The 15,471-nt window shown below is 36.0% G+C and overlaps 1 protein-coding gene across 4 annotated transcripts in view; it reads left to right on the top strand.

Annotated features, from left to right (window-relative positions):
* LOC136031380 (aquaporin-7-like) overlaps window positions 1-15,471 on the top strand; it is a 104,843-nt gene that overhangs the window by 68,858 nt on the left and 20,514 nt on the right. For all 4 annotated transcript variants that reach the window (XM_065710895.1, XM_065710897.1, XM_065710896.1 and 1 more), the window contains one exon: window positions 10,679-10,816. In XM_065710895.1, coding sequence (XP_065566967.1) covers window positions 10,679-10,816 — 138 coding nt within the window. The remainder of the gene's footprint in view (window positions 1-10,678; window positions 10,817-15,471) is intronic.

The raw sequence follows: 15,471 nt of genomic DNA, 5'->3' as shown, positions 1-15,471 counted from the left end.
AATAAATAGTTGAAATTATTAAAAATACTTTAGCGTAAAGAGCGAGGTATTTAGTAGGAGATGAGCCCTCATATGCGTAATAATTTCTGTTCGTTTTAAGTTTTAATGCTGTTCCTTACTCTCAGTTGAAAAAACTTTTTCATATTTATTTTTTCATTGTTTTTTATAATAATGCTAAAAAGTCCTGCGCCCCCTTCATTGAATTTCTCTTCCCTCATGACATATTCCTCCAAGGAAAGATCCTCCCACATAGCCCCCTCTCCGGAACCCCCCCAAACCAAAATAATTCCCCTGAAAAACGTCTGTATACTTCTCAATAACCATTACTGTATGTAAACACTGGTCAAAGTTTGTAACTTGCAGCCCCTCCCTCGGGGACTGTGGGGGATTAAGTCATCCCAAATACATAGTTCTTATAGTTTTTGACTATGCTGAACAAAATGGCTATCTCAAAATTTTGATCCGTTGACTTTGGGAAAAAATGAGCGTGGGAGGGTGCCTAGGTGCCCTCCAATTTTTCGTTCACTTAAAAAGGGCACTAGAACTGTTTATTTTCGTTAGAATGAGCTCTCTTGCGACATTTTAGGACCACTCGGTCGATACGATAACCCCTGGGAAAAAAGAAAACAAACAACAAAACAAATAAACACGCACCCGTGATCGGTCTTCTGGCAAAAAATACGAAGTTGCACATTTTTGTAGATAGGAGCTTGAAACATTTACAGTAGGGTTCTCTGATACGCTGAATGCTATCATGTGATTTTCGTTAAGATTTTGTGACTTTGAGGGGGTGTTTCCCCCTATTTTCCAAAATAAGGCAAATGTTCTCAGACTCGTAACTTTTGATGACAAAGACTAAATTTGATGAAACTTATATATTTAAAATCAGCATAAAAATCCAATTCTTTTGATTTATCTTTTAGTATCAAAATTCCGTTTTTTAGAGTTTGGTTTACTATTGAGCCGGGTCGCTCCTTACTACAGTTCGCTACCACGAACTGTTTGATAGTTAGCCACACAAACTAAAAAAGTGCATAATGGTCAAGCTAGAGTGATTCTATAATTCTGAAAAAAACTTATTTGTTTAAATAATTCCATATAGTATCGGATCCCGTTCCTGTTTTTGCCATTCGATTTATTTTCTTTGCATCTTTTGAAGTTTTTCTTTGTATTTTTTAGAAAATATCCTAAAAATTACCGACATATTCGATAGAAAGATTTCTAAATTTATAGGATAAGACGGAATTTCATTGTTTGTATAGAAGGTTGTTTGTTCATATTTACTGGGATTTATTTAGGAATATGCATTAAAAGATTTTCCGACTAATTTGATAAGATGGTATTTATGTAGTTGTTTGCTTAGCAAATTCCTATTTTCGCCATTCGATGTATTTTCTTATACTTTCTATCTTTTGAAGTCTTTTTGTTTTGTTTTTTTTGCTTAGAAAATGTCCTCGAAATACTTTTGATAATTGTATTTATTGTTGACATATTTGTTAAAAGATTTCTAAGCTAATCTGATAAGACGGAATTCCATTGTTTGTATAGAAGATTATTTTTCGTGTCTGTAATTGTAAAAGGTGGTGAAACAGTGGTTCTTTCGATAGAATTCTAGTTTGTTCTCATTTACAATGTTGTTCAATAAAGTTTAATGGTCAATTTTACACATGAAAGACATTAGAAACGTTGCCGTGCTGATCTTGGCCAAAATAGTGTTAATAATGTGTGGCTAATTAGAAGCACAAGCCGCCTGTGTTTCTATCAGATAAAAAATATACATCATTTTAGGCTCCACCCACGCCCTGGACAGGGGTGGTCAAATCACCCTGGTTGGAGGGGGGTGATATCCTCCGTTTATTAAGACTTATACTGTCTCTGGCTGATTTGAGCGCCTGGGACAAGAATGAGGCCAAAATAAATGACTTACGGGACATAAAAAAGGAGGGGGTGAATCACCCTTTCCCTACCACCTCCATTGAGCCAACCCTCGTTCTGGATCACCAACTGTTTGCGCAGATAAATGGCTTGCAGCCATTAATTCATTCTAATTGCAGCTTATATAAAATACTGATCTTGTTGCTTGATTTTACTTTCCTTCTTTTGGTCCCAAGGACGTACGTGTTTTTTAATGGCCTATTGCATAGAGGTCCGTTTCATGGTGGCAGCAGTAGCTGCAACCTAGTAAAGAGCGAACAACAGCCCTTAGTAGCTAAAAGTTAAAAAACGACTTTTGAAAAAAAACTGCCTGCTGAAAAAATTTTTAGATCCGAAGATTAAGAAATGGTAACTATTATTTCGGTTCGTCTTAAAAGTAAAAGTTTTTTGCGAAAATAATTTATGGTGATCTCAAAAAAAGCCTGAAAACCCTTGAAAATGGCGTTAGATCAAAATGAAAATTGTACCATTGGAATCAGCATGGTCGAAAACCTTAAACAGAGGAATTACAATCATTCTCCTTGAACAGCAAGGGAAATCACTTTTTGTGGTACCAGAACTTTTTAGAGTGATGTTTAATGGCTCATTCGAAAACTATTACTCATATCTAGGTGCTTTTTATCAATTCGAACATCCGTAAGTGAGAAAAAGCACTGAAAACAACACAATTTGATGCCACATCTTAAGTGGAAAATCTCTGAAGCATAAAACAGTAGCATTGTAATAATTATGGTCCAAAACCCTTAACTGGATATTTGCAAGAACACTTCCCCTATGTTCCTTCTCGGGGCCCCCTTCATAAGCTACGCATTTAAAGTCCTTTTAACACCAATATATGAAATAGGACTATTAGAGGCATGGTTCTTTTAGTACAGCCCTGGATTTCAAATTAGATTATATAGCGTTTGATTCCTGCTTGTTTTTTTTTTAACACGGTTTTGTTCCTTCTTATGATTACTTGTCAGATAATCCACTATTTTTGTAAATGTGATGCACTCATTTTGTAAAGCATATCCAAGGAAGGTACATTTTAAATCTATTACTCATATCTACGTGCTTTTTATCAATTCTACCATCCATAAGTACCATATAGCAATAAAAATGGCACTTTTGGTGCCACTTCCTAAGTGGAAAAGTTTGGAAGCAGGAAACAGTATCATTGTAATAATTGTAGTCCAAAGCCCTTAACTGGAGGTTTATAAGAACCCCTCTGATATACTCCCCCTCAAAACCCTCTTAGTAAGTCTCATAAATCCCCTGCTCATCTTAAAGTAAAAGATTATTGCGAAAACGAAGTAATTAGACCTAAAAACTTTGCAACTAAGAATCTACAAAAAATTAATCTTGAATGATCAACATTTTTAAATCGAACCTTCGAACTTCACTCTGCGATGAAGTCTGTGTGCTAGTTCTAACGGTGGTAACTGACGGGAAGGGGTGTCCTTGTCCTCTTAGTTTTTTGCTCCTGCCTATGTTTTGAAATACACTTTTTTTTGTTCATTTCATTGGAAAGGCACTTTTTTCATTTGAAACAATGAGGGAAACAACCGAAAGTGCACTTTATGGGAATAAGTTATCAAGCCAAATTCATAAAAAGTGATTATGTATAAAAATAGGCTTTAAATGAGCCTTTAAACAGCTCTCTTTAGTTACAGTAGCCTTGTAGTTTCTGCTTGTTATTAGGCGATTTATAACTAGTCTAGTATAAATGTAGTTTGACCTAAAACAAATTGTTATGAAAATTAATATTTCACTATCCGACTAAAAATATGCGCTGATTCCGAATCCGAAAAGTTTACTATTCTAGCTCTTTCACAAATTTGAGTTTTTTTGGTTAAATTTGAGGTTGAGGCAAAAAAAAATTTATTGAGTAAATACCAGCAAATGTGATTAGATATGTCATTTCTACGCTCTTTTTTTCTGATGAACATGAAACTAAATGTTTAAAGTCAAAAGAATCGTTTGGGGCTTAAATCTTTGAGAGAGACTGAGGTTGGGGGACCGGTTCTAGGAAAATTTTGAAAAAAGGGTTCAACCTCAAATAAATTGCTATACAGATGATTCTTTCACAATCCGACTGAAAAGTGTGTGGTGATTCCAAACCCAAAAGTTTGCTGCTCTAGCTCTTTCATATATTTGAGTCTTTTTAGGTTGAAATTGAGGGTGAATTTTTTTAATGTAAAGAATGCCGTCCTGAAAAGATGATTCTGAGTTTAGGAAGTGGTTTAGGGGTTGGATTTAACATCCCTAGTACGTCAGAACATTACCGCAACTTGGACTGAGGATGGAGAGGGTAAGGTAGTCTCTGAGGCAAATTTGAGGTACATAAAAGTCTGAATTCTTTGAAAATTTACCATCGTCCACGAGTTTCAAAGGATTTTCGTGTCACCGATTCTTTGTCTGAAAATACTACTTTCTAACTGATGCTGGTAAAGGTGTGCGATAGATACAGAGGTAGATTTGAGGTACAATAATTAACAAAAAATCTAACAACTGGTGAGATTGCTAGTGACCGGGTGGAAGTAGGTGAGGCTATACCAATAGGTGGAAAATCCTGAATGACATGACTGGAAAAGACGCAAACATTTGCACTTTCAAGAAGAAAGAAACTGCTATTACTATGAGAGCGCAAAGTAACCTTAAGTCAGCAACAGAGCTGCCTACCATTGACCCTGCTTTGATATTTCAAAGGCGGGTCAATTTTGCAAAGAGTTCAGATGAAGAACTCCAAACGTTTTTCAAGTACGAATTCTGCTTCCCGCCACCTTCGTTATTTGAGCCGAATGGTTTCCTTTGGTTGGCGGACAAACCAGCACTTACCAATGTGATCTGGTGCAAAGTTGAAGATCTGAGACCAAACACAGATTGCGTGCTTACAAGTTTGGAGGAGCTTCAGTATGTACTAGATGGTGGAACCCTTCTACATCGTTTGCCTTGATAGAAATGCAGCAAGTACGCAGATATCTGTTTCAAATACGTCGACTATGTGAAGCGAAGATATGGATGTGCTTTCATAGCGTTTGATGGATCTGGAACCTCATTCAAAGACTTGACGCATGGGAGGAGGAGCATGTCTAAGGATTGTCCTAAGATCAGTATTCAGCCGCAGATGCCTTGTTTAGTAAAAAAATGATTTCCTTAGCACCGCAGAAAAAAGGCAGGCAATCATTAGCAGGCTGTACGGCTACCTTAATGATGCGGGTGTAAAGTGTATCAGTCGCCAGCCGATGCTGACGTGCTAATTTTGATGACTGTGTTCGAGTCGGCAGAACGCCAACCCACTGTCTTAGTAGGAGAAGATACGGATTTACTAGTCCCTTTATACACGAAGCGAGATTGTAAACCGACATTTTCCAATTCCGAGTCAATGTTACAGAAAACTGGAGGCTGTCTTGGGATATATTGGCAGCTCAACTGAAACTTGGTGACACCCTTTGCGACCGAATTCTTTTCCTCCATGTCTTTCTCGGATGCGATTCGACTTCGCAAGTCTATGGCATAGGGAAATCTACACTACTGAACCACGCAAAAAAGAAGAAAGCCTGGATATCACAGGACTATTCCTAGATTCAGCTTCTACAAAAGACGACATTAGAAAGGCTGAAGAGAGGGTCATGCTTATCTTATTTAAGGCTGCAGAAATGAAACAAGTCTATACCAAGCTAGCTACTGGAAATTCCTCGAAAAAGTTGGAAGTTCTGGGAAGTATGTAGAGGAAAAATGCTCCCACCAACAAGTGATGTTTGCAAGCATGATTCGCTTCGAGCATGCTTCTAAGTACAAGGGTGGAAAAATCTTGTGTGTCGACTGGATCCTTTGTAGTATGGTTGGATTGACCGGAAAGGAATATTACGATCTCTGCATTCAGATAGATCACCGACACCGCCTTCTCTTCTCTCAGTGTTTCACTGTAATTGCAAGTGCGACGCTGCGATATTAGTAATATAGTGATGTCTATAGTGATGTCTATATGCGATATAGTAATGCTAGAAAATCCTGTGCCCTTTTTATTGAGTTTCTCTTCCCCCATGACATATTCCTCCAAGGAAAGATGCTTCCACATAGCCCCCTTCCCTCAACCCAACCCCCCAAACCAAAAGAATACCCCTGAAAAGTCTGTACACTTCCCAATAACCATTACTGTATGTAAACACTGGTCAAAGTTTGTAACTTGCAGCCTCTCCCCCAGGGACTCTGGGGGAATAAATCATCCCCAAAGACATAGTTATTATGGTTTTCGACTATGCGGAACAAAATTGCCATCTCAAAATTTTGATCCGTTAACTTTTGGAAAAAAACGAGCATGGGAGGGGGCCTAGGTGCCCTCTAATTTTTTTGGTCACTTAAAAAGGGCACTATAACTTTTCATTTCCATTAGTATGAGCCCTCTTACGACATTTTAGGACCACTTGGTCGATACGGTGACCTCTGGGAAAAAGAAAAAAAAAACAAATAAACACGCACCCGTGATCTGTTTTCTGGCAAAAAATACGAAATTCCACATTTTTGTAGATAGGAGCTTGAAATCTATGCTATAGGGTTCTCTTATACACTGAATGCGATGGTGTGATTTTCATTAAGATGTCATAAATTTTAGGGAGTGTTTCCCCCTATTTTCCAAAATAAGGTAAATTTTCTCAGGCTCGTAACTTTTGATGAAAAAGATTAAATTTGATGAAACTTATATATTTAAAATCAGCATGAAAATTCAATTCTTTTGATGTATCTTTTAGCATCAAAATCCCGATTTTTAGAGTTTCGTTTACTATTGACCCGGGTCGCTCCTTACTACAGTTTGTTACCAGGAACTGTTTGAAAGCACCTTTTTTGTTCAGTTCATTGGAAAGGCACTTTTTTCACTTGAAAAAATGAGGGGAACAACCGAAAGTGCACTGTATGGGAATATGTTATCAAGCCAAATTTAAAAAAAGCGATTAAGTATAAAAATAAGCTTTAAATGAGCCCTTAAAGCTTCTAGATAAGACAACATTAGAAAAGCTGAAGAGAGGGCTCTCCAAATTTTTTCGAAATTGTTCGAAAAAGTCGGAAGTTCAAGGAAGTATGTAGAGGCAAAAACGCTTCACCTACAAGTGATGATTGCAAGTATTGTTCACTTCGAGCATGCTTCTAAGTACAAGGGTGGAAAAAAGTTGAGTGTCGACTCCTTTTTAGTATGGTTGGATTGAGCGGAAAGGAAAATTAGGATCTCTACATTCAGATGAATCACCGACACCGCCTTCCCTTCTCTCAGTGTTTCACTGTAATTGCAAGTGCGACCGTTCGACACTGCGATACTGTTACAAAACGAATGGATTCAAATATACCTGGGCTTGTGGCAATTGTAAAGGAATAAGGTGTTGTAAGTGCGAAACAGTTCGTGCCGCAAACCTTGAAGAAGATGGTAGCGAAGAAGAAGACCAGATCTCTGTGTTGCATGATATATGAGTATATTGATCTCTTTTTTAGAACTAGTGTTTTTTCGCAGCTAAGGGAAGCTTTTTGACGGAATATTTTGTTGCTGTTGCCAAATATGCGTTTCAACTTCTTCTCATCCTCCTTATTCTTACTCACTTTCACAAAAATGAGGTTCCACACATACTGGACTTTACCTGGACCCTGTCTGGGTTGTTACCAAGGCGTGAGGCTTCAAATTTTTGCCATAGGGCAAGTTTAATATACACCTGCATGCCGAACCTCTCCCCCAACCTCACTCTCTCTCAAAGCTTGATGCTCCAAACAATTCTTTTGACTTTAAACATTTAATTTATGGTTTATCAGCAAAAAGAGTGCAGAAATGATTAATCTAATCACATTTGCCGGTATTTACTCAATCAATATTTTTTGCCTCAACCTCAAATTCAACCTGAAAAAACTCAGATTTATGAAAGAGCTAGAGCGACAAACTTTTCGGATTGTGAATCACTACATATTTTTTGGTCGGGTAGTGAAAGAATCAGTTGCATAAGAATTCGTTTGAGGTTGACCCCTTTTATTCAGAGATGAGCAAAGATTAATTTAAAAAAGCAAAGTTTTTCCAAGGGAAGTAAAGCACGAAGTTGAAACTTAAAACGGACAAAAATTATTACCTCACAGTCTATCTAATATATATAAACAAAACTAGTAAAAATAAACCAATTAATTGTTTCCCTATGTTTCTACGATTATAGAACACTAGCGCTTTTAAATTCATTGTTTAATTGTTTAGCGCTTTTTAAATTAATGTTTCAAGTTAGTTGTAAAAAAATTCGTTTTTAAATTAATAACAAACAAAATCCATGTATATTTGATAACTCTGATGGCATATCTTTGAGGGCGGTTATTTTTAGAGAGGCTCCCAATCAAACAGTTCGTGGTAACGAACTGTAGTAAGGAGCGACCCGGCTCAATAGTAACCAAAACTCTAAAAAAGAGAATTTTGATATCAATAGCTACATCAAAAGAATTGCATTTTAATGCTGATTTTAAATATATAAGTTTCATCAAGTTTAGTCTTACCCATCAAAAGTTACGAGCCTGAGAAAATTTGCTTTATTTAGAAAAATAGGGGGAAAAATCCCCTAAAAGTCGTAGGATCTTAACGAAAATGACACCATCAGATTCAGCGTATCAGAGAACCCTACTGTAGAAGGTTCAACCTCCTATCTACAAAAATGTGGAATTTTGTATTTTTTTGCCAGAAGACAAATCACGGGTGCGTGTTTATTTGTTTGTTTGTTTGTTTTTTTTTCTTTTCCCCAGGGGTCATCGTATCGACCAAGTGGTCCTAGAATGTCGCAAGAGAGCTCATTCTAACGGAAATGAAAAGTTCTAGTGCCCTTTTTAGGTGACCAAAAAATTGGAGGCCATCTAGGCCCCCTCCCACGCTCATTTTTTTCCCAAAGTCAACGGATCAAAATTTTGAGATAGCCATTTTGTTCAGCATAGTCGAAAACCATAATAACTATGTCTTTGGGGATGACTTATTCCCCCACAATCCCTGGGGGAGGGGCTGCAAGTTACAAACTTCGACCAGTGTTTACATATAGCAATGGTTATTGGGAAGCGTACAGACGTTTTCAAGGGGATTTTATTTTGTTTGGGGGTGGGGCTGAGGAGAGGGGGCTATGTTGGAGGATCTTTCCTTGGAGGAATCTGTCATGGGGGAAGAAAAATTCAATGACAAGGGCGCAGGATTCTCTAGCATTACTATAAGAAAACAATGAAAAATAAACATGAAAACGTTTTTTCAAATGAAAGGAAGAAGTAGCATTGAAACTTAAAACGAACAGAGATTATTACGCATATGAGGGGTTCTAAAAATACTTTAGCATAAAGAGCGAGGTATTTAGGAGGAGATAAATACCTTGCTCTTTATGCTAAAGTATTTTTAGTAATTTCAACTATTTATTCTACGGCATTTCTGATTCAGGGGTCATTCTTAAAGAATTGGGACAAAACTTAGGATTTAGTGTAAAGAGCGAGGTATTAACGAGGGTACAAACCCCCTCGTATACATAATAAAAATACAAGGTTATGAAAGTTTGTTACGTAAGTTAATTCTTAAGTTACGTATATTTTTTACTAATAAAAACGTTCGTTAAAAATTAAAAGTTCTAGTTGCCTTTTTAAGTAACCGAAAAATTGGAGGGCAACTAGGCCTCCTTCTCCACCCCTTATTTCTCAATATCATCTGATCAAAACTAAGAGAAAGCCATTTAGCCAAAAAAAGAATTAATATACAAATTTCATTTTAATAATTTATGTGCGGAGAGCCAAAACCAAACATGCATTAATTAAAAAACGTTCAGAAATTAAATAAAAAAAAAACTAATTTTTTTAGCTGAAAGTAAGGAGCGACATTAAAACTTAAAACGAACAGAAATTAATCCGTATATGAAATGAGTTGTCCCCTCCGCAATCCCTCGCTCTTTACGCTAAAGTTTGACTCTTTGCCACAATTCTACTTTTTAAAACAATTAAAAGCTTTAGCGTAAAGAGCGAGGGATTGCGGAGGGGACAACTCATTTCATATAGGGATTAATTTCTGTTCGTTTTAAGTTTTAATGTCGCTCCTTACTTTCAGCTAAAAAAATTAGTTTTTTTTTATTTCAAGATACCTAAAGCGCTAGCTGCCTCTTACGCCTCATAACCTTAATTGATTTTGTGTCCACTCTTTATATTTCAAGGAACGACTTATGTGCTCTGACCGTTGTGACGATTAGTCAGTAAGGGAATATGGGGGTTGGGTTTTGAAGGTTTACGTAAACTTTTGCAGACTGGAGACTCAAAAAAATTCTTGTTAAATTGATTAACACTATGACTTTTGGCATAGACACATTATTGTTCACACACATAAGCAATGGGACCCCTCTTAAATGTTGATGTAACATCAGGAAAATGATAAATTGAGCCTACTTATGCTATATCTGTCAGATTTAACCCCCCTTCATTTCTCCTGAAAAACTACCAAAACCATCAAGGCTGAAATAATTCACATACGTGGTTACAATGTAACGGATTCAGGTGTCATGATTCAATGAACTGCCTGGGAACCCTGAAAAATGTTGGGTATTGTGTATTTTAAATGTCGATCCAAACAAGGTGACTATTTAGCAGACAAGCTCCCTACCCGATGAGAATTTTATTGTGAAAAATAATAATTTTCTGGTATTTTCTGCTGCCCTATACTGACTGTTAAATTTTTTTTTATCATTTCTCATTTGATTATTGATATAGTTTTAATTATTGATCAATTAATTTCTAGGGGCTCATTTGAACCCAGCTGTTACTCTTGCCATGGCCATAGTTGGTAAACATCCATGGAAAAAAGTGTTGCATTATATGGCGGGTCAATACCTGGGAGGACTTATAGCTGCTGCAGTTGTTTTAGGCGTATACAGTGGTAAGTTAAGCACACAAGCATAAGAATCACATAAAAATATTTTGAATGTTTGAATTAGGTTCTATAATAAAATCATGGTAAACGATCACTTTCAGGGGATTTTCATTCACTTAGACGATATACGAAGATCTCATTAAATATACGACGATATCATTCAATATACGAAAAAATATGTTCAGCTTGGTTAATGAAGATACCAGAAGTTTTTAGGAGTTCATATTCAGTTTTCCTGAGATTTTATTTCCTTGGGTAATTAATGAAAAGTTGTTTTGACATATATTTTCTAAAATTTCAAAAAAATAATGTCTATAAAGTAATTGCCTAGCTTAAATTGAAATATAAAATAATCTGTTTTTAAAGCAAGAGGAGCTTGAAGTGGAGTTTCAAGTGCAAAATATGCTTACGCTGATCAATATCACAAGCTGATTTTTTTGCGTTTGAAAGCCTTGATAATTTTGCAAAAATCAAGAAGTGAAAGAAACAACGATGCAACATAGTTTGTAATCTACTTTAATAGAATCTTCTCGGCGAAGTAACTACTGTATTTTTGGGGGAGGGGGGGTATTTTGTTTTTAGGGATGGGTGGGGTGGATGTTACAAAAGAACTTTACAAACTGCATCCAAAAATTTTATATCAGCCAAAATTTTTTTGGGGTGGGGAACGTTCAAGCCAGATAATCTCCCTCACTGTCTACGGCCCTTACTGTGAGCAATGTCGCAGCATCTTGGCAGCTTTTATTTTTCTTTACTACTTAGTAAAATTTACTTTCCTATTTCTATTACATATTTTTTTTTGTACCCTGAGATTTTTTTTATGTACTTTTTAGTTTTTCAGTCAATTGTAAGTTATCTAAAGGCTATAAGTTGAGGAATTAAAGTTCCATGGCACCTCCTTTCTTAATCACTTTGGACGCTCTTGCAAGTAAAACAATGTACAGGGCAAGTCAAAAAGCTTTGGAAAATGCCGGAAGACACTGATGGAACAGCGAAAAACAGGGGATGAAACACTTTTTGTTGCACCCGTTTAGAATTTACACGGCTAAATTTACACGGGCAAATTTAAAATTTACACGGGTAAAATATGAGCTACAAAAATAAGGTGTATTTGCCCATTGAATTAAATTTCTTCATAGCATTTTACCGCCCAACATTTCGCTCACTCCCAAGCCCCTTTTTTCCAAAACCATCCGATCGGAAATTTGAGGTTGCCATTTTTTTAGTAGTAGTACTTGAAGGGCGCAATAACTTTGCCATGGAGATAACAAAACCCCCCACAGCTCACGAGGAAAGGTCTTTAAGTTATAAAATTTGTCTATTGTTTACGCTCAGTTTTTGTTATTTGGAAGTATGCATACATTTTTTAGGTGAGGGGGGACGAATTTTTTAATTGGAGGATTTTCCACGGGGAAAATTTCCTATAGGGAGGGAAGTTTCTAGGGGATGAACTTTTTAGGAGAAATTTCACACTGGGGAGCTTTGCCAGAACTTCTATCCGAAATATTTTTATGTATCTTGCTTTCGCTTTGCCGACTCAATTTTACGCGTGAATATGTTAAGGGTTATTGTTCAGAGTAAATTTTCAACAAGCTTAAATTCTCTAGAAGATATTTCCGTAAGGAGGAGGAACTTTTCCTTGGAGGTGGAGTCACATTTCAGGGCATTATTTAAAAAACGATCGAAAATTAAATTCAAAATTTTTTTCAAATGAAAGGAAGGAGCAACATTAAAACTTAAAACGAACAGAAATTTACATAAATTAACCCCTCCTCAGCACCTCGATCTCTATGCTAAAGTTTGAATTTTGTCCAAACTTTTTAAGAACGACTCTTGAAATACAAGGGTCGTTTAATTAGAACAATAAGAAGCTTTTTTTTTTAAAGTACTAAAAAACTCTAGTGTTAAGAGTGGGGTGTTGATGAGGGGGCAATCCTCTTCTATACGTAATAATTTCTCTTCGTTTTAAGTTTTGATGTTGCTCCTTACTTTCAGTTGCAAAAACCTTTTCATATTCTGTTTTTTAATTTGTTCATAAACTTCCTCTGTGACGTATATGCGTTGCAATATTTGAAAATTAAATCTTATAGATTCATTGATCTCAATTTCATATTTGTTGACGATAACATGGATTACCAAGTTAATCTAGAAGAAAAATTGTTATTTTTCCTAAGTATCCTATATATTTGCTTACTATAAAAGTAATTACAAAGTTAAGATATTAGAAATAATTGCTATCCTAAGTCTTAGGAGTTCTATAGATTACTTTTTTCATTATAGAACTGTGGAGAAATAATTAATAATGATTCATGTAAATGTTTTAGGATCCATATTTTGTTACATAAGAAAATAGTTGAGATATTATTTTGAGAAAATAGCTTGGACTGAACAAATAAATTTCATTGGATTGGTGCTGACATGGGCTTTGTCAGTATTCTTCGTCCCCCGTTCTTCTTTGAATAAGTCCTTTATCCAGTTTGACAAGCAGGTTGTGTTATATTTGTTGAACATTTTCCTAGGGCAGAGGCTCTTAAAGTTTGGGATGCGACCTTCCAGGAGGCGGGGAGAGAAAGTCTTAGAGGGAGGGGGTCTTAAAAATCAATACTGTACAGGTAGGCAATATAAGTTTTGTAAAATTTGCTTAATAGTAACCGACTCCAGTATAGTATTATATAATTCAGTATCAAAAGGAGTCATTATCAAACAGTTCGTGTGTAACGAACTGTAGTAAGGAGCGACCCGGCTCAATAGTAACCAAAACTCTAAAACATAGAATTTTGATATCAATAGCTACATCAAAAGAATCAAATTTTAATGCTGATTTTAAATATATAAGTTTAATCAAGTTTAGTCCCACCCATCAAATGTTACGAGCCTGAGAAAATTTGCCTTATTTTAGAAAATAGGGGGAAACAACCCCTAAAAGTCATAGAATCTTAACGAAAATCACACCATCAGATTCAAGGTATCAGAGAACCCTATTGTAAAAGTTTCAAGCTCCTATATACAAAAATGTGGAATTTTGTATTTTTTGCCAGAAGGCAGATCACCGATGCGTGTTTATTTGTTTGTTTGTTTTTATTTATTTTTTTCCCCAGGGGTGATCGTATCGACCCTGTGGTCCTAGAATCTTGCAAGAGGGCTCATTGTAACGGAAATGGAAAGTTATAGTGCCCTTTTTAAGTGACCAAAAAAATTGGAGGGCACCTAGGCCCCCTCCCACGCTAATTATTTACCCAAAGTCACCAAATCAAAATTCTGAGATAGCCATTTTATTCAGCGTATTCAAAAAACCTTATAATTATGTCTTTGGGCACGACTTACTCCCGCACAGTCCCCGTGGAAGGGGCCACAAGTTACAAACTTTGACCAGTGCTTACATATAGTAATGGTTATTTAGAAGTGTACAGACGTTTTCAGGGGGATTTTTAGGTTGTGGTGGGGGGGAGGGCTTGATAAGAGGGGGATATGTTGGGGAACTTTATCTTGGAGGAATTTTTTATGGGGGAAGAAAATTTTCATGAAGGGAGCGCAGGATTTTCTAGCATTATTAAAAAAAAAAAACAATGAAAAAATAAATATAAAATTTTTTTTCAACTGAAAGTAAGAAGAAACATTAAAACTTAAAACTAACAGAAATTATTTCGCATGTTATGGGCTCACTTCCTTCTAATACCTCGCTCTTTACGCTAAAGTATTTTTAGTAATTTCAACTATTTATTCTACGTCTTTTGTGATTCAGGGGTCATTCTTAAGAAATTGGGACAAAATTTAAGCTTTGGTGTAAAGAGCGAGATACCGACGAAGGGGTGAACCCCTTCATATACGTAATAAAATCATGAGAATACAGAAGTTCGTTACGTAAGCTAATTTGTAAGTTACGTATATCTTTTACTAATAAAAACATTCGTAAAAAAATTAAAAGTTCTAGTTGCCTTTTTAAGTAACCAAAAAATCGAGGGCAACTAGGCCTCCTCCCCCGCTCCTTTTTTCTCAAAATAATTCGATCAAAACTATGAGAAAGCCATTTAGCCAAAAAATAAGTAATGCAAATTTCGTTTTAAATATTCATCTGCGGAGAGCCAAAATCAAAACATGCATTGATTCAAAAACATTCAGAAATTAAATAAAAAAAAAGTTTTTTTTAACGGAAAATTAGGAGCGATATTAAAACTTAAAACGAACAAAAATTACTTCGTATATGAAAGGGGATGCTTCCTCATCAACGCCCCGCTCTTTACGCTAAAGTTTCTTACTGTTTTAAAAATTAGAGTTAAGAGAAAGAGTCAAACTTTAGCGTAAAGAGCGGGGCGTTGACGAGGAATCAGCCCCTTTCATATACGAAGTAATTTCTGTTCGTATTAAGTTTTAATGTCGCTCCTTACTTTCCGTAAATGTATAAAAGGTTTGTGGTTTTATTTAAGGTGTGTATGTTTTATTAACAGGTTGTCAACTGCTAATGTATAAAAAGAATGCAAATCAAGGCCAGAAAAGAGTGGTTTTTGCTAAAAAAAAAAAAGCGTGCAAGTAAAAAAATCTGTGAGCATCCCCTCTTCCGCATTCTCTCTGAGTTAAAAAAAAGAGTGCATTTAACACAAAATTGTGCAAGTTGGCAACCCTGTTCCTTGGGTTAAAGGTGATTCTGACAAAAGTTGTAAACC

The sequence above is a fragment of the Artemia franciscana genome, chromosome 9, assembly GCF_032884065.1.
Source record: "Artemia franciscana chromosome 9, ASM3288406v1, whole genome shotgun sequence".
NCBI classification, from domain to species: domain Eukaryota; kingdom Metazoa; phylum Arthropoda; class Branchiopoda; order Anostraca; family Artemiidae; genus Artemia; species Artemia franciscana.
The sequence above is the reverse complement of the archived record's forward strand: the minus strand, read 5'-3'. Positions and strand labels throughout refer to the sequence as shown.